The sequence below is a fragment of the Gracilinanus agilis genome, chromosome 1 (genome assembly GCF_016433145.1).
Source record: "Gracilinanus agilis isolate LMUSP501 chromosome 1, AgileGrace, whole genome shotgun sequence".
Classification (NCBI taxonomy): Eukaryota; Metazoa; Chordata; class Mammalia; order Didelphimorphia; family Didelphidae; genus Gracilinanus; species Gracilinanus agilis.
In genome coordinates, this window is record NC_058130.1 from 724,989,989 (window position 1) to 725,014,414 (window position 24,426).

At 37.9% G+C, this 24,426-nt stretch overlaps 1 protein-coding gene across 1 annotated transcript in view; it reads left to right on the plus strand.

Moving 5' to 3' along the window:
• MYO9B (myosin IXB) overlaps positions 1–24,426 on the plus strand; it is a 110,308-nt gene that overhangs the window by 59,187 nt on the left and 26,695 nt on the right. The window contains exons 13-24 of the mRNA XM_044671653.1: positions 447–522; positions 4,191–4,304; positions 8,285–8,324; positions 9,797–9,919; positions 14,646–14,726; positions 15,627–15,737; positions 17,279–17,401; positions 18,148–18,297; positions 18,401–18,567; positions 18,923–19,870; positions 22,411–22,477; positions 22,716–22,843. Coding sequence (XP_044527588.1) covers positions 447–522; positions 4,191–4,304; positions 8,285–8,324; positions 9,797–9,919; positions 14,646–14,726; positions 15,627–15,737; positions 17,279–17,401; positions 18,148–18,297; positions 18,401–18,567; positions 18,923–19,870; positions 22,411–22,477; positions 22,716–22,843 — 2,128 coding nt within the window. The remainder of the gene's footprint in view (positions 1–446; positions 523–4,190; positions 4,305–8,284; positions 8,325–9,796; positions 9,920–14,645; positions 14,727–15,626; positions 15,738–17,278; positions 17,402–18,147; positions 18,298–18,400; positions 18,568–18,922; positions 19,871–22,410; positions 22,478–22,715; positions 22,844–24,426) is intronic.

The window sequence follows — 24,426 nt, forward strand, 5'->3', positions numbered from 1 at the left end:
AGGGCTGACATGAGCCCCTCAGGAACTACATCCCTGACCCTAAACACCAGTCTTGAGAAATCATGAACTCACACAAAAACTGAGCTACAATATTGGTGTCAGATTTGATGACTATTTAATAAGCCTTTTGAGATTTAAAGCTTCCAAGTATACACGTTTAAACAATGAATTAAAAGTTCATCTTCCATCTTAAGTACCATTTTTAGCGAATGCAGTTTATTCAACTCGGATTCGTGGAGATTATTTTATATTTATTTTGTCAATGTGTACAATTATGTAATTTGTTTTGTTAGTGAGGGAAATAACATGAAACCCTTATGAGAAGTAAGAAATAATTCTTATTGGCAATCCATTAAACATTATAAATTCAGGATTTCAAAATCTCGTTGTTTCATCATGACTCTTAATACTTTCCAATTATATTTATCCCTCTTCTTTCATAGCAGACATGGCATCCCCTTCAATCAGAAGTCTCCCAGGAGAGCTTCAGAAAACCAATACTCCATCTGAAAAAGTTTACCGGTAAGAGGAACTTTTAGTTTCTTTAAGTCAAAGACATTTGAATATGTCATATAAATCACCCCAAATGTTTTAAGTGAGGAATTATATGAGAGAATAACTTTAGTTCTCATTTAACAACAACAAAAACGTGGAAATGAATGAGATTGGGTTGCTTTTTAATCTGAGATGAAATAAGGCTATCACTATGTCATCTGCTCTTTTGAAATCCATTTCATCTCAGTTTACAGTAGATTCTTTTCAAAGTTAGTTTGTAGATATTTGTTTTGGGCCAAATGATCTTTTGCGCATGCAAAGTGATATGTTTGATTCAATTGATTTAATCTTATTTGATTAAACAAAATTATCAAGAGCATAGATGCTTCTTGAATTAACTTGCTTCTGCTAGTTCTCAATTAATATCTTCAGATTTTTATTTGATACACAAAATATTGTGAGGACCTATGGCAGAGTTTGGAAAGGCATTTGATGCAGTCTAAGCAAGTTGGAAAATTTTCCCCCTACACATTCCCCAGAGAAGGTATGGATATAACTTTACCTCTGGTTTTAATTTCAAGGTGCAACCATGGTTGTGCAGAGCGGGAAGGAATGCCTTGTTACTTAAGTATTAGATACAGTTTCAGTATTTATGGGATTCTGAAATTTTCGTGTCTCTTCATTTGTATTAGCCCATAATGTTCAGTAGACAAAAAATTCTTGATAAAGCTTGTTTTTCTTCATAATTGTATACCTACAAATGTTTTGCTATGTATTTTGAGGCTTTGCATCTTCTCTACAATATTTGGCTTGACATATCACAAAATAAATACCAGGGTGCTTTGCAAAATGGAGTTTTCTGATGTTAAAATGCATACATATATTGAAAGTCATATTAAAAACTATTCCTTGTATGCCACCCCTCTCTATTCCTTCTTCGGTGGAAGTAGTAACAACTAACAGTTAAACCTGAACTGTCCCTCCCACCAGCATTGCATCATCAGTGGTTCAGGACATGCCAAAGGAAAATCAAACTATTTCCAAATTATATCAGAAAATTTATTTAAATTATTTAAATAAATTATATCAGAAGATTTCTTCACAGAAAGTATCAGGCAAATAATGATAAGCTGAAAATTAAACTGTAGTCAAGTCATCTATCTCAGTTTCACCCTCTATTTGTAGAATTTTCTCTTTCTATATATTTCAGTGAATGTGTGGTGGTATTCCTACCAGTGAAGCATTTCATAACCCATTAATGCCTTTTCAATCTATAGGCCTCTTTTCTATATTTTAAATTCTACTCACTAATAAAGGAGAGGTGTGATGGTTGCCAAAGCTATGTGTGTGCCTCTAGAAGAATGAAACTGGCCATTAACAGCAGTTTGCTATGAAAAGGAAATGGGTTGCATTTTAGGATCGAGCCCAAGTGATGCTCTCCATGTACAGAATCACCTTTTCATAACATATTTAGGTGATATAAATTTTCCCTTTGCAGCCGTTCAGTGCTTGATTTCTCATTTGATTGCTCTGAGGAATTCGATTTTAACGCTTTTGAGGACATCATTGCTTTTTATGAAAGCAAGAAGTAAGTAGGCTTTGTTAAACAGAGACCAGGGAGGCACATTCATGGGAAACTCATGTTCCTGAACGGGCTCAGTGCAGAATTCAAGCCAGGAAAAACGTGATCTCAATTGTTCCGAAGAAAATGTAATGAATTACAGATTACAGATCTGTGAGATGCTAGAGACTCAGATGTGGTGACCTTGACATATTGGGCCCTAAAAAAGGCAAAAAAGATTTTTTTTTTAAGAGTTGGGGGACAAACAAATCTTGTTTTATTTTGGAAAGTGGCTGTTGCACTGAGAAGCTCAGGAGTATAATAACATTTTATTCTTAGAAGTGAAACTTACACTTCTGTTATGTTTGGTTTGTGCCTCTCTGGAGAATGAGTGAAAGAAGGTAGGTACTTACTTTTGAACCAATTAGCATGGTGCATGGATCAAACTGAGTGAACTACTAATTAGGGCTTCTCCCAGGCTAACTTTTTAAGAGCTTAAACATGTATTTAAAATAATCTGACCCCAAAGAAGTGAAATTTGACTGTTATAGTTTCAAATACTTCATTTCCAAAAATACTGATGACATATTTGAAAAGGACCTCAGAGGTTGAATCTAAAACCCTAACAAAAGTAACAAATTTAAATTAATATTTTGAAACACTAAATTTGAATCTCTTCAACTATTTCAGAGAATGACCCATAAATACTTTAATTTTAAAAACAAAATCAGATGATTAAAATAAGTAGTATTTTACTTGTCTTCATATTACAAAAGAAATAACTAAAACAAGGATGCTGCTTTCTCTTCTGTCAATATAAATCCTAACTCCCTGATTCCTTATAAACATTCTTCATGGACAGCCTCTGGCTAGCCTTCTTCTCATGAGCCTCACAATTTTAGCCAGGCTGTACTTTGAACAGACAACAAACACATGACCCATTGCCCAATGTGTACTCCTCAGGTTGAGCAGGACCTGCCTAAGCTTGTATTCTGCTGGCATAACTTTTGAGAAATCAGCATCACCTGTTCACCACTGGGAGATGTCATGGGGGATCTTCAGAGGAGGAAATAGCATTTTGACAAGTAAAATATCACTAGACCAAAATGCTAAATTGGTGAAACCAATAGAAAATTTTCAATTATGATTTTTTTAAAAGAAGACCCTATTAGATTATTTTGCATATGTAATTGCTACATATTACTTTAACAGGTGGTTAAAAGAGCCATAAACTCAGACATTTCTTTTATCCTTTAAGGAAGTTGGTATGATACCAGAAAATAGAAGAAAATGAAGTTTGCTTCTTCTCAAATAAGACACTTTCCAATTCTGAATCCCATGACCCTGAGTAAAACATTATTCTTTGACATATTAAAAAGGGTTTTTTGGCACTTTTTAACAAGTCCAGTGAAGGTCATAAAATTGCTCCTATGTAGAATTAGTTTTGTTTTTTTTTTCTGAATTCTAATAGTGGGAAGCCATACCACAAAGAATTCATCTTTAGAGTAATAACTCAGTATTTGCAAAATTGCTTCCAAGAATCTTAAGTAGAAGATGTGTCAGACATCATCTAGCCCAACAGCTTCCTGTAGCATGAATCCCTCTCTATAATTTTCCTGACAGATATTCATGCAGATTTTGTTGGAAGACCCTAAAAGTTCAGTCCACTTTTGGACAGCTCTAATTGTTAGATAGAAGGTTCTTCCTTCTAGAAAGCTAACATCTTTTCTTTAACTTCCACTTGTTGGTCATAATTTTGTTCCCTTGGGCCAAGCAAAATAAGTTTAATCTTTTTAACATGATAACCCTTCAGGTATTTTAAGGCAAAATCTTATTTGTACTTCCCTCAACCCCTCAAGTCTTCTGTTCAGACAGGCTAAACAAAATTCTCCTTATCCCTGTCCATATCTTAAAGTAAAAGAGTCTTCACTTCCCAAAGATGGATTGAGCATTGTTGGAGTACATGTTTATGATCACATAGCCTGAGAAAGTACCCTAATTTTAACTTTGGGGCACATTGGGTAATAGAACTTCCTGTTTCAGCTCCTGTGGTGATGGGTCTTTCTTTTTTAACGCCTTGTTTTCTCTATCTGGGACATCTTCCTTTCTCTGCCTTTCCCTCTGGACCTCTTAGGGATTTGCATGACCAAATCATCAAGACTATAAAAGGATTGCCCTGGCAGGGTGAAGACCCTCGTAGGCTTCTTCAGTCCCTCAGTCGGCTTCAGCAGCCCCGGGCCCACTTCCTGTGAGTTCCTGGTGCTATGGGTAATATTTCTTTGCAAGTGCAACAATAACCATGCTATTCCTTCAATGCAGAAGGAGAGGTTGTATCTGCAGAAGCGCATTGGCTCTGATAGAAAATAACAGGCCCAAGTAGATTACTTTCTAGTCAGTATGGTGGCTGCTGAAAAAAAATTTTTTTTTTTAAGCACTAACCATTGCTAAGGTTTCTTTGAGCACAGTGAATGACATATATAGAATGCTAACTGGCTTCTTAGACCCCAAAGTGCCTTGAAACCCCCCTATAGTTTACAAAACCTTTCTCCTCTTCTATTAGAATAGTCTTCTAATTTGTCTCTCTGCCTCTGGTTATTCTCTTCTCCAATTCATCCTTCACACTACAGCCAAAGTAATCTTCCAGCCCTGTTTCCCTGATGACAAACATCAGCAATATACCCTTTCTCCTCAAGGTGAAAATACAGATGACATCATTTGATGTTAAAGGCCCGTCAGCCTCCAAACAACCATTTACTCCTCTTGGCCCCCTTCCTGCTCTCTCTACAAGCAATTACCAGATCTCTCACTCTCACCTCTCTTCCTTTGCAGAGGTTCATTCACCAAGCATTTTGTCATCTGTTCTATAGGTACTGGGAACAGATAGACAAAAGCAGTCTTAGACTTTGTAGAACTTACATTCTGTTAGAGAATGTACATAGTAAAGTCAACATAAAATATTTGCAAAGTAGATACAAGTAATTTCAGAAAAAGCAGGAGATCTCTTGTAATTGAAGAGATTAGTATAAACTCCTTGTTCATAACACTTGTGCTAATCTTTGAAAGAAGCTTAGGATTCCGTGAATTGGAGAAGAGGGAGTGTATAAGGAAGAGCCTTACTAAGGCTCAAGCAGGCCAGATTCACAGAACTATATAGTGCCCAAAGGAGACTTGTATTCAATAAGCCTGTAAACGTAAGTTGGAGCTAGAATTTGAAGGTTTTCCAAGCCAAACAAAGGAGATTGTCTTTTATCCCAAAGGAGGAAATGACTAGAGCTTTTTTAGCAGGAAAGTGGCATGACCAGACCTGTCTTTTGGGATTATAAATTTGGCAGCTTTGTAAGGGATGAATTGGAGAGAGTGACTAGAGACAAGGAGACCAATTAGGAGATTATTGATAATTAGGCTGAACTAGGTTAGTGGTCTTGTGAGTGAAGAATAGCAAATAGATGTGAGAGAGAGTGTAGAGGCAGGATTTTCAAGTCAGCAATTAATTAGCTCTAAGGAAGTAGTAAGAGAAGGGGAAGAGTAGAAGATGACTCAGGTTGGAAACCTGGATGACTGGAAGGATTGTGGAGCCTCAACAGAAGTAGGAAAGTTGGGGAATAGAAGTGAAAGGTAATGAATTTGAGGTGCTGCCTGTATATCCAATTGGCCAGTATACAGCTGATGAAATAGGAGATGGACTAGGCCTGAATTTTTAGATCTTGACATTAACTACATAGAGATGATCATTGAATTTACTGGCACTGATAAAATCACTTAGAAAGTGTAGGCAGGGGGCAGCTAGGTGGCTCAGTGTATAGAGAGCCAGGCCTAGGGATGGAAAGTCCTGGGTTCAAATCTGACCTCAGGCACTTCCTAGCTGTGTCCCTGAGCAAGTCACTTAACTCCAGTTGCCTAGCCCTTACTGCTTTTCTGCCTTGGAACTGATTCTAAGACAGAAGGTAAGGACTTAAAAAAATTAAAAAGTATAGACAAGTCCTAAAACAAAGTCCTACCATATACCCATGCACAGAAGGTAGAACATGGATAGTAAGACTGGGGACCAAGAGAGAACAGTATCACAAAAAAACTCAGAAGAGAAAGTATCTAGGAAGGATGGGATGGTGAGCAGCATTAAATGCAGCAGAAGGGACAAAAAGGATGAAGACTGAGAAAAGACTATTGCAACTAAATGACTCAGTAACTTTGGGGGAAAAGCTGTATAAGGCGAAAAATAAAGTAAGAGCCTGACTAGAAAGGGTTGACAAATAAGGGGACAGGGTGTGAAAGTAAATTGTTGAGTATAGTTGGCTTTTTTTTCCAGGAATTTGGTTATGAAAAGCAGTATGCAGGATGATCGCATTCATTTGAGGATCAAATGAGTTTCTGAAGGATGGGTTTCATCTAGGCATGTTTTAGTAGAGGCAGTGTCAATAGATAAGGAGAGAGAGAACATTATAGGGAGAAAACAGCTTGAAGGAGTGAGTTGCCAAAGGAGATGGAAGAGCATGGGGATGAAGAACACAAGCAGAAAGGTTGAATTTGGCATCTTTTTTCTCAGATTGGAGCAAAGGAGGAGAAAATAGGGAATGTTGTTAAGGTATGCAATGTATAGAATAGGAAAGAAGAGGTTGTTCACAATAGATGGCCTCAGATTTTTCACGGTCAGGTCAGGTGAGGGCTTCTGCTGAGAGGGTGGAAGCATGCTGTATGTGGCTTACAAAAACAGATTTGGAACAAAAACTATGGAGGATAGACAGTCAATCTGGGAAGAGTAATTAAAAGTCAGCATGTTTACACCAGTGAGGGCCTAGTTGATATTGCATGTTTGTAGTAGGCCCGATCATCAGAGATCCTTCCTGTTCTTTTAGGCTCAACTCAGTAGAATTTTGTTCCATGATATTCACCTTGCTCCTCTTCAAGGAGATGAGACCCCACCTTCCTTGAATCCCTCAAGGGACTCTTTATTTGACCTTTTTCCCCCTGACATTAGTTATTCATGCATAGCTCATTCCCCAACTAGATTGTAAACTCCTTGAGAGTAAAGGACATGTGTTGCTTTTGTTTTTACACTTCTAATGCTAATCACAGGACCTTTTACAGTTTAATATGTTTGTTGCCATTATATTACATATGTATTTTAAGAGGTTTTTAATTTCTTGGCCCTGTACTCCCAACCACCCCTCAAAAAAAAAAAAAATCCTGAACGCTTAATCTAAATCTTAGCATGCAAAGGGAGCTTCCCTTTTTTTGTTTCCCATTATTGACTCCAAAGAAGCAAATTTAAAATATATGTGGAAATCTGGGGGTTTCAAGGACTTTGTAATTCTTCCCCACTTGTGGTCCTCATTTTAATGTTATTCCTTGCTACTTAGAAGCTGATTTCCACCTTAAACTAGTTTTAAAAAAAGTTAGCTCCTGCCTTAGTAAAATGAAGATTAGCAACCACAAATTTCAAAATTAACACTAAGGTCAGAGCTTCATTTTCCAGCAAACCCCATGCAGTAGCTTAGGAAAGCCTAGACATTTAAACTAATAAAGTTTTTCCTGGAAATGTTACTGGAGTATCTGGTACACTGAAAAATATAATCATTGTCTTAATCAACTTATGCTGTTATCTAGAAATGTAATCATGAATTTGGAAATCTCCCCTCTTCCAGCTGAAAGTTCTCTCCTTCCTCCTGTTATCCTAGAATATGTGGCTTTTGCCTCTTCTTTATCCTCATCACAGCATACCTCACATTGTATTCCTCTAGGTCAGATATTCTTTCTGTGACCTTTTCTTCTGTGAATTCCCAGTGTCTAACCAGTGTTGCCTTGCACATAGTAGGCATTTCATGTTTGTTGAATTCTTTTGTGATCCCTCAGTAGAATCTTCAGCAGTCCACTGTTTTTATAGGTTAGAAAACTATGCTGTTAGTCATTGGAAGATATGAATGATCACAGACCAGATTCCCTTCACTTTACTAGTAGCTCTGCTCTCAAAATAAGAAGTCAAATTTTACCTTTGATCACCAAAGTATGTGCTCTTTAGCTTGATTAGCTAAATCATATATTCACACATTCCTTTTTTCCCCTCCAATAATTTTTAAAGAATTTCTAAAGTGAGTTGTTGCACTTGCTCTCTTTTTCTCTGGCTTCTTAGCTTGATCTAGCTAACCTGCAAGGCATGGCTTGCTGAACTAACCCAAATAAAAAAATCGTGTGCATTCTATTTCATAAAAACAATTTTTAATATTTTAACAGGAAAAGTAAAGGTATCAAACAAAAGCAGATCATTCCAAAGGTAAACATGTTCAACACATTTAAAGATGTCTTATTTTTCAAGTCGTGAAAATGCATCTCAACAGATGGACATATCTAAAACAATACTACATAATATAATAAATTATTTTCTTCTAAGTAATCTAGCCCATTCCCTTTACTATCACCACCCCAAGAGAGAAAATATATGTGTTTATTGTGTACATATGTAAAATATTGTGAAATCTCTGTGATAGAAGGGTTAACATTGTATCTTTTAAAAAAACAGCAACATTACCTTCCATCTTAGAATCAGTATTGTGTATTGGTTCCATAGTGAAAGAGTGGTAAGAGCTAGGCAGTGGAGGTTAAGTTACTTTTCATAGGGTCACACAGCAAACAACAACAACAAAAATAACATTGAATTTATTGAGGAAGCACCCACACTGATGAAACCACAGATTCTTGAAGTATTAGGTTGAAATTCCTAAAAATGTGACCAGATTGAGTCTTTTGACCTCTGGACACTCACTTAACTTCCCAGGGCCTCAGTTTCCTCATTTGTAAAATGAGAATGATAATATGCTACAACATTACAAGGTTGTTAGCGAAGTGTTTTCTAAACATTAAAGCATTTTATTTTTCTTTTTGTTATAACAGTAGGTTCAAATAACATAACTTTGTAATCATCAAGTTCTATGTGAATTATTAGTCAAGAAACATGAAAATTGTTAACATTTCTGGTCAGCCAATTTAACAGAAAGATGATCACTAGTAGAACAGAATATATGACCAGAATAATTCAGTTCTCCCCATGAGTAAAATTTAATCAGATAAATTACCATAAAAGAGAAAAAGCTTTGTTATTTCTTGGAATGGACTACTATATTCTAGAAACTATGTAATTATCAGTCTGAATAGCAGAATATCTTGGCGTAGAAGTAACTGCTTATTTTTCTGCATAGTCTAAATCGAAGGCTCTCAAACTTCTTGGTCTCAGGCCCCCTTTACACTTTAAAAATTAGAAGACCTTTCGTTAGGTTCTATCTTAATATTTTTATGAAAATAGTTTGACTCACAGACCCCTTAAAAAGATCTCAAGAACCCCTATACATCCACTGACTCCACTTTGAATACTGTTGTTCTAAAAGGAAAGGAAAAGAATCATTTCTGCCCCTTTAAACTAAAGAAGGGGATTGAAATACAAGTCCCAGCGGTTTTTTTAAAAGGTCTCCAAAAGCCATGACTCCATTCAGAATGGAATCTAGGTTAAGATTCATTATAACAGACAGTTGTCAGTTTATAAGCTTTCATGATACTCTATAACTTAAAGTCAAACTCTAACCTTACCAAAGAACTCAGACCTTAACGTTCATTGTAATGAGTTCTTGATTTGTCTGTGAAAGTGCTGTTTCATTTGTTTTTGCATACTTTTTCAATTTTAATGATGACATTTTTCTGTTCAAGTGTCTACAGGGTGATAAGAGCACCTCAGTCTCCATATTTCTGTTTCAGAATTTGCTGGATTCCAAGTCTCTGAAGCTTATTGTCAGCATGACACTCCATGACCGTACGACCAAGTCCCTTTTGCATTTGCATAAAAAGAAAAAGCCTCCTAGTATCAGTGCACAATTCCAGGTAAGTAAAAAGGTGTAATAGAAAAGTCAGGCTTTTGGACTGATAGTATTTTTGTGCATTTTGGACACCTGGGGTTTCATTGAAATATCTGCTATCACTTGGAAGAAAACAGAGCCCCAAAGAAATAGGACAAAAGTGACTCATCTGTTGGAAGACTTAAATAGATCATAGATGCCCAGAGCCAGAAGGGTCTGTAGTTGGCAGAAAAGAAATGATCAAACCATTCAGAATTGAAAGTAGCCATTAAAGCTCTCTAGATTAGTTATAAAGACTTTGTTCCCATTTTTCATTAACTCCCATCCTATATCAGGACCTTAACACCTTTCTCCTGGACTATTGCATTACCTTTCTCATTGATGTCCCTGCCTCCAGTCTTCTTTCTTCCATCCACATAGCAACCAAAACTTAGATCCAGCTTCTAGCATTTAGCAGCTATGTGACCGTGAGAAAGTTACTTATTAACCTTTTTGCATGTTTCCTCTGTTGTAAAATGGGAATAATAACAGCATCTACCTGAGAGAGTTGTTTTGTGGATCATATGAGATAGTATCTGTAAAGTACTTTTCACTGTATCCAATTCATAATAGATGCTATATAAATGTTAATCCTCTCCTCCTTTTCCCTTTCCTAAAGCATAGATATCTTTGAGTCCCCTGTGTGGCACATGATAGGTGCTTTTGATCGATCAATCTAAAGCCAAGAAATGCACTAAAAATCTCTTATTCAGTTTATAACCATTTCTTACTTGATGGTTGAGTACTGATAGCTTCATGAAACATTATATATGATGTCACCATAACAGATATTATAATAATAATGAAAAAGTTTAAAATATTTCAAGAATTAATGAAATATAGGGGCAGCTGGGTAGCTCATTGGATTGAGAGTCAGGCCTAGAGACGGGAGGTCCAAGGTTCAAATCCGGCCTCAGACACTTCCCAGCTGTGTGACCCTGGGCAAGTCACTTGACCCCCATTGCCCACCCTTACCACTCTTCTGCCTAGGAGCCAATACACAGAAGTTAAAGGTTTAAAAAATAAAAAGAATTAATAAAATATGACCAATACACAGTGACACAGTGGCACAAACCTTTGATTTGTTTTTTAAAAACTCACCTGTGGGGCACAATAAGATGACATGCCTATAATAATAATAATAGTAGTAGTAGTAGTAGTTAGTATTTATAAAGTGTCACTCCTTTTATAAATATTAAAAATGATAAAGGCTAATATAATAATATAAATTAGTATTTTAATTAAAGCCATGCTGATAAATAAAATCATTAGACCACGCGCTTGTAAGCATTCAAAACTGCCGCCTCCATTACTGTCTCCTGTTTCCTGGAAGCGCCTACTCGAAAAAGAGCCCACTCCCTCCTAACCCAGGAGATTTAAGCTCTTCCCTGCGTCAAGACGTCAGCCTCCTCAAGCCCAAAGACCCGGAAACGGAAACAGCTGGATCACGGGAAATGTAGTTTTGATACATTTCCCATGTCCATAGAAATATATACACTTCTAGATGGCTTTTCCCAATTTTCATTTTTACACTTTAATGTGATCTTTTTTTTTTTTTTTTAACCCTTCCATCTTAGAATCAATACTGAGTATTGGTTCTAAGGCAGAAAGAGTGGTAAGGGCTAGATAATGGGGGTTAAGTGACTTGCCCCTGGTAATGCAAAAGACCTGCTAGGAATTGTCTGAGGCCAGATTTGAATAATGTGATCTTTTTAAAAAGGAAAAAAATGACATAGACATACTTGTTTCAGGGTTTTCTGTTTTCTTCTCTTTGAGTATTCTTCCCACTGATAGTGATATTGGTGGTGACTAGCATTTAGATAGTGCTTTTTAAGGTTTGACAAGCTCTTCGCAAATATTTAATTTTATTCTTGTAACAACCCTGGGAGATAGATGCTGTTATCTCCATCTTACAAATGAGGGAACTGAGGCAGACAGAGGTTATGTGACTAACCCAAGGTCACACAGTATCTGAGGTGGGATTTTACTTCAGATCTTCCTTTCTGTAGACACAGCACTCTATCTACTGAGCCACCTAGTCACTCTTCCATGTTTAATGTTAATGAGTTAAATGCTTAATGAGATCCTGTGACCAAAAAACAACAACATTTAGTTGGTTTCTTGCAAACCTAGCTACTTTGTGATCAACAAATATAGTCTGTTGCTGGACATCATCTGAATCCCATTTTAATGATAGAATTCTGAAACTCAAACACTGTTCCTTATTGCCTGCAATTCAATGCCACTCCCCTGACCCCTATCCCACTTTCAGGTCCTACCTGAACCAGATTAACATGTAATTGGGAAACCTTTACCAAAATAAATAAAAACACAGTTGAATAGATAATGTTAATATGTGGTTGTTAAAGTCAGTATGTGGCTGGAGATCTTTCCATATAGGTTAGTGGCCCCTATGAATTTGACATCACTGGTCTACATTGTACTGATGCATTAGAAAAGGAATTTAGTGGAGCCTGGAGACTATAAATATACACGGAAAAGTAATTAGAAGGGTGGGAGAGTTGTTTGATCTCTGCAAGTTGCAGCCTCCTACTTCTCAGCTGTCTTAAGAATCATGTACCTGCCACATGAGAACCCCTGCCCTTCACCTGCAGCTCATTTGTGATGGGTGAGCTTCTGGGCCCCAATGGCCTCCGGGCATTCTCTGCCGTGATAAAATTAAATTATGAATTTGACTCTGGGAAGTTTTATGCACTCCATGGCTTTGGTGAGATTTTAAGTTGTGGCCTCACACATTGCTAACTCAGTATCCCTGCATTCAGTGAAATGCAGACTGCATGTAGACCCTTAGAAATACTGAAGCATCTTTAATGGCTTCTTTGTCACAGTTAAAGAAAGAAAATTGTAATTGTGAGCTGGCTGAAGGTTATATACTACTGACTACTCTGCTGCAGAGATTCTGCTGATTCTTAATGAGCAGCATGATTAGAGATGAAAAGTTATCTCCTTATGTCCCTTTACATGACTTCCTCTGCCAGTACAGAATATCTCTGGCTTTTGCAAAGTTAGAATTCAAACCCAATCATTCATGCTAGCATTCAGAAGAAAGCTGCTCTAAAAATATTTTTTAAAGCAAATCTAAATGCATACTTCAAAGAAGTCACTCATGGTTGGGACAGATACCATCGAGCATGGTAAAATTGGCCTGCTTTAAACTTACTGTCAAAGTACTTTACAAGAGGACAATGTTCCCAAACCTGCAATTGACAACATTTGTGGCAGGCTGTGTAGCTGCTCTCTCTGTTACTGTCTCTCCCTGCTGACCCTGTGACCTCTGTTTGGGATGGGGGGAGGGGCAGCCCTGCTACCTTCACACCATGCACCACCTGCAGCCCCAACCTTCTTCTCCAATGTCGTTGTCTAGTCCTGGTCTTTGGCCTATTTCACTTCTTTGCAGCCATCTCCATGACATACTGCCTACAGTTCCATGCTCTAGTGTAACTATCCCCTCCTGAGCCCCAACTTTCCAGCTGTAGATAACTAGATGGGATGTCTTTTCCCCAGCAGAATGTAAGTTCCTCAAAGGTAGGAACTATCTTTCTTGCTTATATTTACATACCTGCACTTGACCCAGTACCTGACCACTGAGTTAGCATTTAATAAACCCTTCATTCTTTCCCGAGGCTTGGTTTCAAAGGTGTGTGGAAGAGGTTTGTCATCCAGATCAGCATGTTTAGTATCCCAAATTCATTAGGGTGGTTCAGCTGGGACTCTGTAAGACTTTTCCATCCTCTTCCACCTAAGGTGCCAGTGTCTCTGAAGAAGTTCAGATTGACTCAGTTCTAGAGAAATTAAAATAAACCGTGGACTGAATCTCCCTTTATAGTTCTCAATGCAGAGTAAAATAAAAAAGAAACTTTTGTTATATTTTTGACAGCTAGACTATTTCTCTTTTTGACATAATCAGTTGGCTCCTTGCCTGATGTAAAGATTTCCAAATTTGAATTATTGTAATAACCAACTTTGTGGTATGATTAAAAAAAAAGAAATTTTGTGAAATTAATATGTAAAAAGAAATTATAGTGAAAGGACTTTTTGAGTATTCTAAGTGGCTTGCTCATTTTTATCATAATAGCTAATAGCATTTATATAGTGCCTACTATACTCCAGGCACTGCTAAATGCTTTACAAATATCATTTCATTTGGCCCTCACAACAGTCCTGGGAATTAGGTGCTGTTATTATCCCCATTTTACAGTTGAAGAAATTGGGGAAAACAGAAGTTGTTACTTGCTGAGGATCATACAGCTACTAAGTGTTTGAGGCCAGACTTAAAACTTGATTCTTCCTGACACCAGATCCAACAATACTTTGTTCGCTGCACCACCTCTTCACTGTCTTCTTCATCACTTTCATTGTCATCCTTTTCTTTCTGTTCTTCCCACTAACACAGAATTATAGGTTGCATTTAGGTTTTATACAAGCCAAATTTAGGAGCAAAGCATGGCCTATATTCAGACTAGTGTGGGTATTTGAAGTCAGTAATCAAGTCAAGAGGTTATAGCAATGCTTAGAGACTGAAGTGGAGTTCCAAGAAAGGGGCATAAGGGATGGGAAATAACTTGTCTGTCTCTCTTTCCTCCTTCTCTTGCCTGATATCTGAAATGACACCAGAAATCTCTTGAATTATTATCTCATTATACTTTTCTAAAAAATTTTCTAATTGGTGGATGTTGACTTTTTCCCCCTAGGCCTCCCTTAATAAACTTTTGGAGACTTTGAGTAAAGCTGAGCCATTCTTCATTAGATGCATTCGATCTAATGCAGAGAAGGTAGGTAAACACTCTCCAAAGTTCATGTAGGGATATCCCTGATTGGAAATACTTAGCCACCTGTCAATACAAGGTAATGTTGCTAATAAAAGTAAAGTTTTTATACCCCTGTTACAAGAAATTATGGGGAAATTGCCAGTGTTCTTCTCAGGGTACAGTAATGGACTCTTAATCAAATCAGGAAATATTTAATGAAAACCCATATCCGGGGTACTTGCTTATAAAATTACATTGCCAGAAGAAACTCAAGGCTAACTGGTCATGCCCTCTCCTTTCTAGGATAATCAAAGTCAAAATCATCTAACCTGTTTTTAAAGATTTCCACATAATATGAAAATTATATAACTTGCTTCAGTAACTTATTTCAAGATTCAATATTTTCATATATTCCTATTATACTCCTTTCTTCTTGCGTTTTTTGCTCACTTTGGAATGAAGAATTGGTTAGGACTTTGTTAATACATTAATCACTTTTTTCCAAGTGAAAGGAATATTTTTCAGATTTTACTCCTGGGACATTCATTCTAGGCTTCTCTCCACCATTTTGTTGCCTTCTTCCCTAAAACCCTTGCTGCTTAAATAATCTTACAAGTAAATAATTTAATTGAATAATGAAGATGGCCATTCCTCTCAGCAAGACCTGGAGAATGAACAGAATATTTATATATTCTGATAGATATACACACACGTACATACATACATACATACATACATACATACCAATATACCTAACACCAAAATTAGGCATGTTTGTATAGTATGTACCTCTTTTTTTCTATCAGATCTAAAAATAGTGTCAGGAGTGAAAAGAAACTATTGTAGGAAACATGCTTTTAACTCGATTGGTCCAGTCAAATCAGGAGGCCTGAATCCTTTTGGGTTGTGTTGTGTTCTTTCCAGAAAGAGCTGTGCTTTGATGAAGAACTGGTTTTACAGCAGTTAAGGTACACCGGGATGTTGGAAACTGTACGAATCCGGAGATCAGGTTACAGCGCCAAGTACACCTTTCAGGTATTTACAGCTTCCATGCTAAGCATTTGGAAATTTAGTTCACTTTACAAATCGAAGGATATTCACTGTTTTCAAATGTTATGCATACTTTAAGGTTAAGGAGTCTTACCTAACCTTTACTTGTCTTAGCTTTGATGCCGCACAAATCAAAGTATTTCTATAGCAAACTTTCATAGAATCAAAGACTTTTGTAGGTAGAGGGAGCTTGGTCTAGGTCATTTAATCCCTAACTGTCTTTTTACAGAGGCAGAATATGAGGCCTAGAGAGGTGACATAACTTACTCAAGGTTTCACAAGTTAGTGGCAGAACCAAGACTGGAGCCCAGCTCTTCTGATTCTTAGTCTTCTTGTGCACATATTATTATACTCTTCCAATTTCCTTTGTTTCACAGTAAGAAGTATTACCTTTAAAAATGTATCCTGCTAAGCAGTTAGCACAGCAAATATAGCACCAGGCCTGGAGTCAAGAGATCCTAGGTTCAAATATAGCCTCAGATGTTATGTAGTCCTGGCAAATCACTTAACTCTGTTTGCCTGCCCCTTACTGCTCTTTTGTCTTAGAATTGACACTAGAACTGAAGGTAAAGGGTTTTAAAAAATTGTATCTTGGCACTTATGCAGTAGTTTTATTTCATTATTTATTACTTATTCATGAAAACAGAAACTACTCATTTCAGCCCCCTGAATGATTAGTTCTAAGGTCTCTGTCATTAAACAACATTAGAATCTCAGAGATTCAGTGCTGAGATCATCTGCTCCAACCCTCTTTAAAGATAAAGAAACCTAGACCAAGAGAAGCTAAATTACTTGTCCAGGGTCACCTGGGAGTACCCACTACCTCTAACTCCAGAGTTACACACCCCCTGTACTACACTGCCAGATTTCCTAAAACAACAACTTGTATTCAAATTTGTGTATAATAGGACAGTGGCTTAGAAGTGTGAGTCAGAGATCAGGAAGCAGATGCATCTTTCTCTTTCAGGTTGATAGCTCAGTACATTGCATTTCTGATAAGCATGTGCATGATCTTTGTACTGAAGGAATGAGGAATCAGTGGATGTGCATTCTCATACTGGCTCCATTGCTATTAGTCTGATCTTGGAAATTCACTTAATCATTTTGTGCCTTACCCCCTTGGCTCTAAAAAGAGAATAAATGCTACCAAGCCATGTCACACAACTCTGAAGGTGAATTCGTCTAATAAATGGAAAAGGCTTTGGAAAATGCTGTAAGGTTCATGTGTAATTAGTAAGGAAGAAATACATTGCCATAAAGTACTTATTCAAATGATACCTAGTTCTAATATAATCTTAAGATAGACCTGTTGTATGTTAAAACATTTCAATGCTGTGCCTAATCTTGTATCTTCTGCATACCTCAGACAATAACCCCTCAAATTGGGATTTTTCTTCTTATAGAGCAAAATGACAGTATCTATGACCTTAAGTTGCATATAAAGCTAAAGGAATGATTTACTTGTACACTTTTCCAGTGATGTAAAAAGTCAAGTAATTATCTTTTCTGGATCTTAATTTATTTAGGATTTCACAGATCAGTTCCAAGTACTACTACCCAAAAATGCTGAGCCTTCAAAGGAGATGATATCTGCTTTACTAGAGAAGATGGGCATGGACAAGAAAAACTACCAAATTGGAAAAACCAAGGTCTGTCCAGTATTTTATGACTTTTTGAAATCAAGGACCTTCTCTTTTTTACTTTAAATTTATGAACTCTTTTTTAGGAGGCTAGAGTACATTTATTCCCAGAAATGTCAGGAGTCATGTCAAAAGTACAAATTTATATAAAATTAAGTTTTTAGTTAGGGACTTAGTTCCCTAGGATGAAAACATTTTTACTTTTTCCTTAAAAACTATCTTTGACTTGTGATTTTATCTTTGTTTATTTGTTTGGGGATTTCTTTGGAAGACAGGAATATTTTGAATGTTTTCTCAGTATTCATCTTTTTTGTGGTCTTTTTTTTTCTGAAACAAAATACCATTTTAGTTTATTTCTTTATTTAATTTGGAATGTTTTTCCATGGTTACATGATTCGTATTCTTTCCCTCCCCCCTCCCGTAACCAACAAGCAATTCAACTGGGTTTTACATGTTGCAGTCTTATTTTTAATACAGATAAACTGATGCTATCCTCAAATTGCCATTGGGCTTTATCTGAAGCCCTGCTAATCACTTTTTGTATACCTGCCCTGTCAGGATACAGTTTTTTTTTGGATAGTTTGTTGACATTAGGGTGGCAGTTTGGTTTCCAATTTCTCTCCAGTTGAACTTAGATAAAGATAGTGCCTTCTAACCCTAGGGCTTACCTATATGAGAAAATGCCCCTGTAAGTTTAAGGATGGGTAGACTTTTCCCAAGGAAAAGCTTAAATTAAGCCTTCTCTTCTGGATTAGGTTTTCATGAAGGAAACTGAGCGACAGATCCTACAAGAAACACTTCACAAAGAAGTAATACGGAAAATCATCCTTCTTCAAAGCTGGACCCGAATGGTCTTAGAAAGAAGACATTTCCTCCAAGTGAAGCAAGCAGCCATCACCATTCAGGTCTGTTACTTTCAGGATAAGCAGCAGGTATTCTTGTTACAGGTTTAAGCCAAGGCAAGCCAATGGTTGCTCTCACTACTTAAATTTTTTAAATATTTTTTAGGCTTTTTGGCGTTCTTACCAAGTGAGAAGAACTCTAGCAAAGACTGAGGCAGCTGTTTATATTCAGGCAGTTTGGAGAGGATACCAGCAACAGAAGGCCTACCAGCGGCTAAGGAGAAGTATTCTTCTCCTCCAGACCCTTAGCAGAGGATACCTACAAAGACAACGGTGAATGCAATTGAAAGAGTGTTTGTTTTATTATTGTTCTTGCTGTTAACATCATTAACCTTTTTATGAGTGGGGAGGTTTCCTTATTCTTGTTCTTCTGATCTGGGGACTTGGGGACTTAAAGTTGGACAGGTCAGATTGATTGGCCATGGTTCAGTGAAAATTGTTTGAAAGGAGGGAATCTCAGCTTTTATGTCTACATAAGCACCTTATCTTAAATAACCAGGAGTTGTACAGTATTCATTTATGTGGCTTAAAGACTTTGGTTTGAACACCAGTAAGTCAAATCTTTGGAGTCCTATGTCTTCATATGTTTTTCTGAATCTCTTGGGTTTTTTTGTCTTTTTGTTAACAGCTTTGGCCAAATGGTTTTAGAAAAGAAGAGGATAGAAGAAAAGAAAAGAGAAATACAGCAAGCCCTGGAAAAAGAAAAAGAAGAGGCTGGATCCCCTGAGGCAGAGAAGAGGGAGCCAGTGCCCAAGGAGGCAACTGTCATGTCAGAGATGACAACCACTCCTGTTTCTGTTCCAGAGTATCAGCTACATGAGACACATGCCACAGAAAATGAAAAATCTAATTTACAAAGAGAAAAAGAAAACCAGAATGCTGAAAAGCCTCTTTCTTCCCAGAGAAATCTCATAGAAAGTCATGAAAAGAGTACTAGTAGCCGAGAAAAGCGTGAATCACGACGACAAAGGGGACTTGAACATGTAAAACTGCAAAATAAACACATACTGTCCTGCAAAGATGATGGTAACATCCCAGAACCTCCAGGAAAGGCAGCCCAGGGACAGAATGAATGTTGGCAAGAAGTTATTTTGCAAAATAAAAAAGAAGAGAAAGTCCCTTCAGACATAGACTCTCTTGATGAAATAATGGGCAAGGAAAATTTACTGGGGAAAAAATCAGCAGAATTAAAGCAGGAATTGTTAGGTAACCAGACCATCGAGTCTAAGAAAATGGAAGAAAATCAGAAGTTGCAGCAAAAAGGAAGTCAGAGTTACAGCACTCCCGAACGGCCATCCACCCTCCCCCTAAATGACAAAGTTACCAAAGGTGCTGCTGAGCATCACCAAGAGAAAGACAAACCAAGAACTGGCCAGAAAATAAATGAAGGCCCAGAGAGTCCTACTGCTTCCCAGATACAGAGATACAGAGAAAATGATACTGAGAGATTATCTAATGTAGTTGAATTATGGAGAGGAAAGAAAATGATGGCTGCTGGTGCCAGCACTGTGCTGAGCCATTCCCTGGACCTGAGTGAGAAATACAGGACTGTTGGGTTGCCCCTAACACCAGGAGAGTAAGGATGCTTTTCTTACATATTTCATTAATAGTCACCACCATCAGTTGATTTGTTTAAATTGATAAAGATGTTTAGGTATTCAAACCAAAAGCTTTGACATGTTCAGTTCAATTTGAAAACCATTTATTAAGCAACTACTTGTATAAAGAGTATATAGTTGTGTATATATTTACTTGTGTAAAGAGTATCATTCCTGGTGCTGGAGGAGTTAGAAGAAATAAGGCAGAATCTCTGTCCTTGCAGAATTTGCAGTCACCCTAAGGACTCCCAGGTAGACCTTGCCTTTTACCCTATTGCTGAACCCTGAAGATTTGTAAGACCTGGCACTTTCATTCTCTTTGTATCCCTAGTGCTTAGCCCATAATTGGGCCTTTTTTCATTAATTCACTAGAGGATGTGGCACATGTATAAACAGCTGTAATACACAAGATTATATGAGAGGTTCAGACAAAATACTCATAAATTCCAAGACTAGCAGGGAAAATTGGAAAGCTCCATGAAAGTAGGAACTTTTGATCTGGGTTTTTTATAGCTGAGATTGTTTCAGTAGGCCAAGATGGAAGGAGAGAGCACTCAGGCCTCAGGATCATGAGAGAGACCTTAGAGGTCATCTGGTCCAACTTCTCATTTTTACAGATGAGGAAATGTAAGGCCCCAAATGATGGTGTTATCTCCCCTAGGCTACATAGACAGTAAATGGAAAAACTAGAACCCAGACCTAACCCCCTCAGCCACTTCTTGAATATTCTTTCCTCAGTATAAGTAAAAGGCCAGTAGCCAGGGGCAGCAAGTAGTCCCTTTTGGCCAGAATGTATACCATTTTCAATAAGATTCAAAAGAGTGGTGAGGAATTACCGAGGGTCTGGAATACTAGGCAAAGGAGCGTGAAGTCTGACTTTAAGCCAAGGTCAGAGTCAGTAAGGCTAGGAGAAGGAAGGATGCACCATGATACAGAATCAGAAGGCTGAAATGGGCCAGCTGCCAGGGCACATCATCTCCCAGGAGAAAGACAAGTACCTCCAAACCTTAAATAGTACTTCCTCAAAGCAACTTCTCTTCCATCTGACTGTCACTCAGGTGAACTTCCTGGGTCCCTACCTCTCTTCCCAAGGTACACACTTAGATACTACTTAGCTATAGTGAGGATCGAGATCAGAATCCATTTAAATCTCTGCTGCTTCATGGTCACCTAGTGATAGCTTTGAGTTCTCAAAGACCAAATCAGAAGAAAGCAAGTGCTGGCATTTCTGACTGGTCAGAAGAGGCTTCATGTACAGGCCCCACCAGCAATGGTGTGTGTCTTATCAACCTAAACTGTAAGGAGGGAATAGGGGTTTTATGGGTTCAATATATTAAAAGGTGGTCGCTGGGGGAAATTTCCCCAATTAAGGAATAATCTCAAGTTAAAATTGACTTTATGGTGATTTATTTACAATTAGGAAGGTTGAAGGTAGGGAAATTGAGAGAATTTAGAGGCCCAGCAGAGGGGCACAGAAGTAATTAAACAAGGCTTCTAGCCACAAGGCCTTTTACAATTAGAGAGACGAGAGGCCTCCCTGAGGGTAGAGCCTCCAGGCCAAGGGAAGAGAGAGATTCAGCCTAACTTACCCACGTGACAATTCAAAGGGAAGCCGTCTGAGGTCCCACCAGAGTCTCAGCATTCCAACACTCCTCCATGATCCAGAAGAGGTCCTCACCAGATGCTGTCTTCCATTGAAGACCTTTGCTGACTGAGGATCTTCTCCTTTTAAAGGGGTCGCTTCCTGTTCCTCCCTCCTAATTTCCCTGTCCAATCACAATAGACGATTCTCATAGTACTGCCTAGGGGGCAGTCAGTTGACTCTAGCACACTTGGGTTATGGACCTCCCAGAATTAGAGGTGTTCTCACCTTTGGTGATTATATCTAAAGATGGGCAGTGTAGACTTAATTTAATTATCACAAAACCCAGCCTGCCTGAGTGTACGGAGGCTCAACAGGTTGACACCCTGTGAGGAACTCATGAAAAGGTCTGCTGAGGCACAGTGAGATTGTAATTAACCTCAAAGGAACAAGTATCCACACAGATGAGATCACAATACAGGAGTATTTCAAACCATGGACTAGTGATAAGCACCTGCTATATCCCAAGCACTTGTGCGAACCACTGTGGGGGGTAGAAGAAAAGCTAAAAACAGCCCCTACTCTACAGGGGCTCCCAGAAAGACTAATTATTTATATTTAGATAGAACACTGATTTACAGAGTACTTTATATACATGATCTCATTGGATTCTCATAGCCTCTCTGAGGTAGAGAGCCCAACTGTTCTCATCCGCACGTCAAAAATAAGAAAATCAAGGGTCAGAGAGATCACACAGCCAAGAAGTAGCAGAACCAGGCCAAATTCAAACTCAGTCCTCCTAACTTGACATGCAGTGTTCTTTCCACTATATATCTCACTGCAAAAGGATTTCTCATCCTTGGAAAGAATATGTGGATTTTCTTCTAGAATAGATTAGTACTTGTAAGTCTATTTCATAGAGTTATCCTTTTGCAGGGATCGAGGATTTTCTTTATCACTGAGTGATGTTGACAAACTAGTTCCTTCATCTGCCAAGAACCAGGTGAGCTCTTCATTCATATCATTCAAAAATGTCATAATTCTGTTCTCCAGCCATTTCTTGGCTACACTGCAATTGTTTCATTAATCCTGGTCTTTACAAATCTATAGGGACTGTCATCTTGTCCCCACAAAAAAAAAAATGACTAAAGATAACATTGTCTTTCAAGTAAGTAATGATTCCTCAGAGGCTAGAGCAATTTGGTGAAAATGGCTTATGCATTCCTGTTTATCTGCTGCAGATATCTTCAGAAGTGGTAGATGGCAACAAGATCAGCAAGAAACAGACCACTCAGAGGAAGAAGCCTGGAGAGCCATATGGCGATGGTGCAGTTTCTGGCCTGTCCCCAAGTCAGCAGGCTGACTACAAGTATGTACTTGTGTTCCGCAAAGGAGAGGGCAGACGGCGTGGCTGTGGAGCCTGACATCTCTCTCCACTCAGCCTGCTGCTGGGCTAAACATTCTTGTCATGGAACTTGCTCTCCTTTGAGTTAAAACTCCTGTTAAAATGGACATTGAGCTAGATAACTCATTGGACAGAGAGCTAAGCCTGGAGATGAGGCCCTGAGTTCAAATTTGGCCCCAGACACTTTCTAGTTGCCTGACCTTGGGCACGTCACTTAATGCCCCCTTGCCTAGCCCTTACCATTCTTCTGCCTTGGAACCAATACACAGTATTGATTCTGAGACAGGTGGTAAAGATTTTTTTTTAATGGACATGTTAACCTATTCAAGTTGATAGATATTCTGTGAGAATATGTGTCTATAAGGAATGCAGAGCATTTCACAAAGCTTATATTACTTGGTTCTCAGGGTAATCCTATGAAATGGGCTTATCTATGACTATAGTACAAATAGATGAAAAGATAAACAGGAGATAGAAGTCAAAGGGGAATTGACAGGGTTGGTACAAGGAATATCACAGGGATAGAATGACAAAATTTGTCAACCAGTTGGATATGGTGAATGAAGCAAAGATTTCAGGCTTAACTAATATGGATAATGATAGTGCCTTCAACAGAAACAGGAATGATAAGAGGAGGAGCAAGTTTTATTGGACACAGAGTGAGTTCCTTTTTACACATATTAAATTTGATTGTAGTACATGGGCCATCTAGGTAAGGTTTGGTAAACCATTTATGAAAAAAATGAGTTTGGCATTATGGATTTGGGGAAGACTGGAGGAGGAAGTAAAGATTTGGTCATCAGCAATATGGAGGTGATCATTGAAATTGATAAGATTATTGATTGAGAGCTTCTATAGTAGAAAGAGAAATGAAGAGAACCAACAAAGCACTGGGGATTCCCACATTTACTAAGTAGGAGGAGGAAGAGAAACCAGCAGAGGAAATGAAGAAGGAGTGGTCAGAGAGAGGAGGAGAATAAGGAAAGAAGTGAGGAACATGCTGAGGGAGATGAGTGGAGTCACTAGTGTCAAAGGATACAAATATTTCAGGAGGAGAATAAGAAAATCCATTGGTTTGTCAATTACAGAAAAGTGATGGATTGCAAAAGATTGCTAAAGCTTGAGAACATGTAGCTGGTGAGAAGTAGAGTCAGCTAGTATATACTTTTCTTCTTAGAATTTTGATAGTGAGAGGATAATGACCAAAGATGTTAACTTAGGGAGTTCGAAGCATCAAGAATAGATACTGTTAGAAAAGAAGAGACAGAATATAGAGGAGCAAGTGGAGAGAGAGAGGCTGAAGAGGAAATCGTGAATAATAGTATCATCTTGGAAAGAGTGGAAAAGAGGGTATAAGAAAGTTGACCTTATTCTCTGAGACCAAAGGGAAAGAGGAAAGAGAAATGGTAGGTTTTCAGCTAGCAAAGGAGATGAGTGAGCCTCAATCTCATCTTTGAAGTTCAGAGGCTAGTTCTGCTAATAAGAGAGCTCTTTTGGTCAAGTTAAATTAAAGAACCACCAGAATCTAAGCTAATGGGATATGAGAC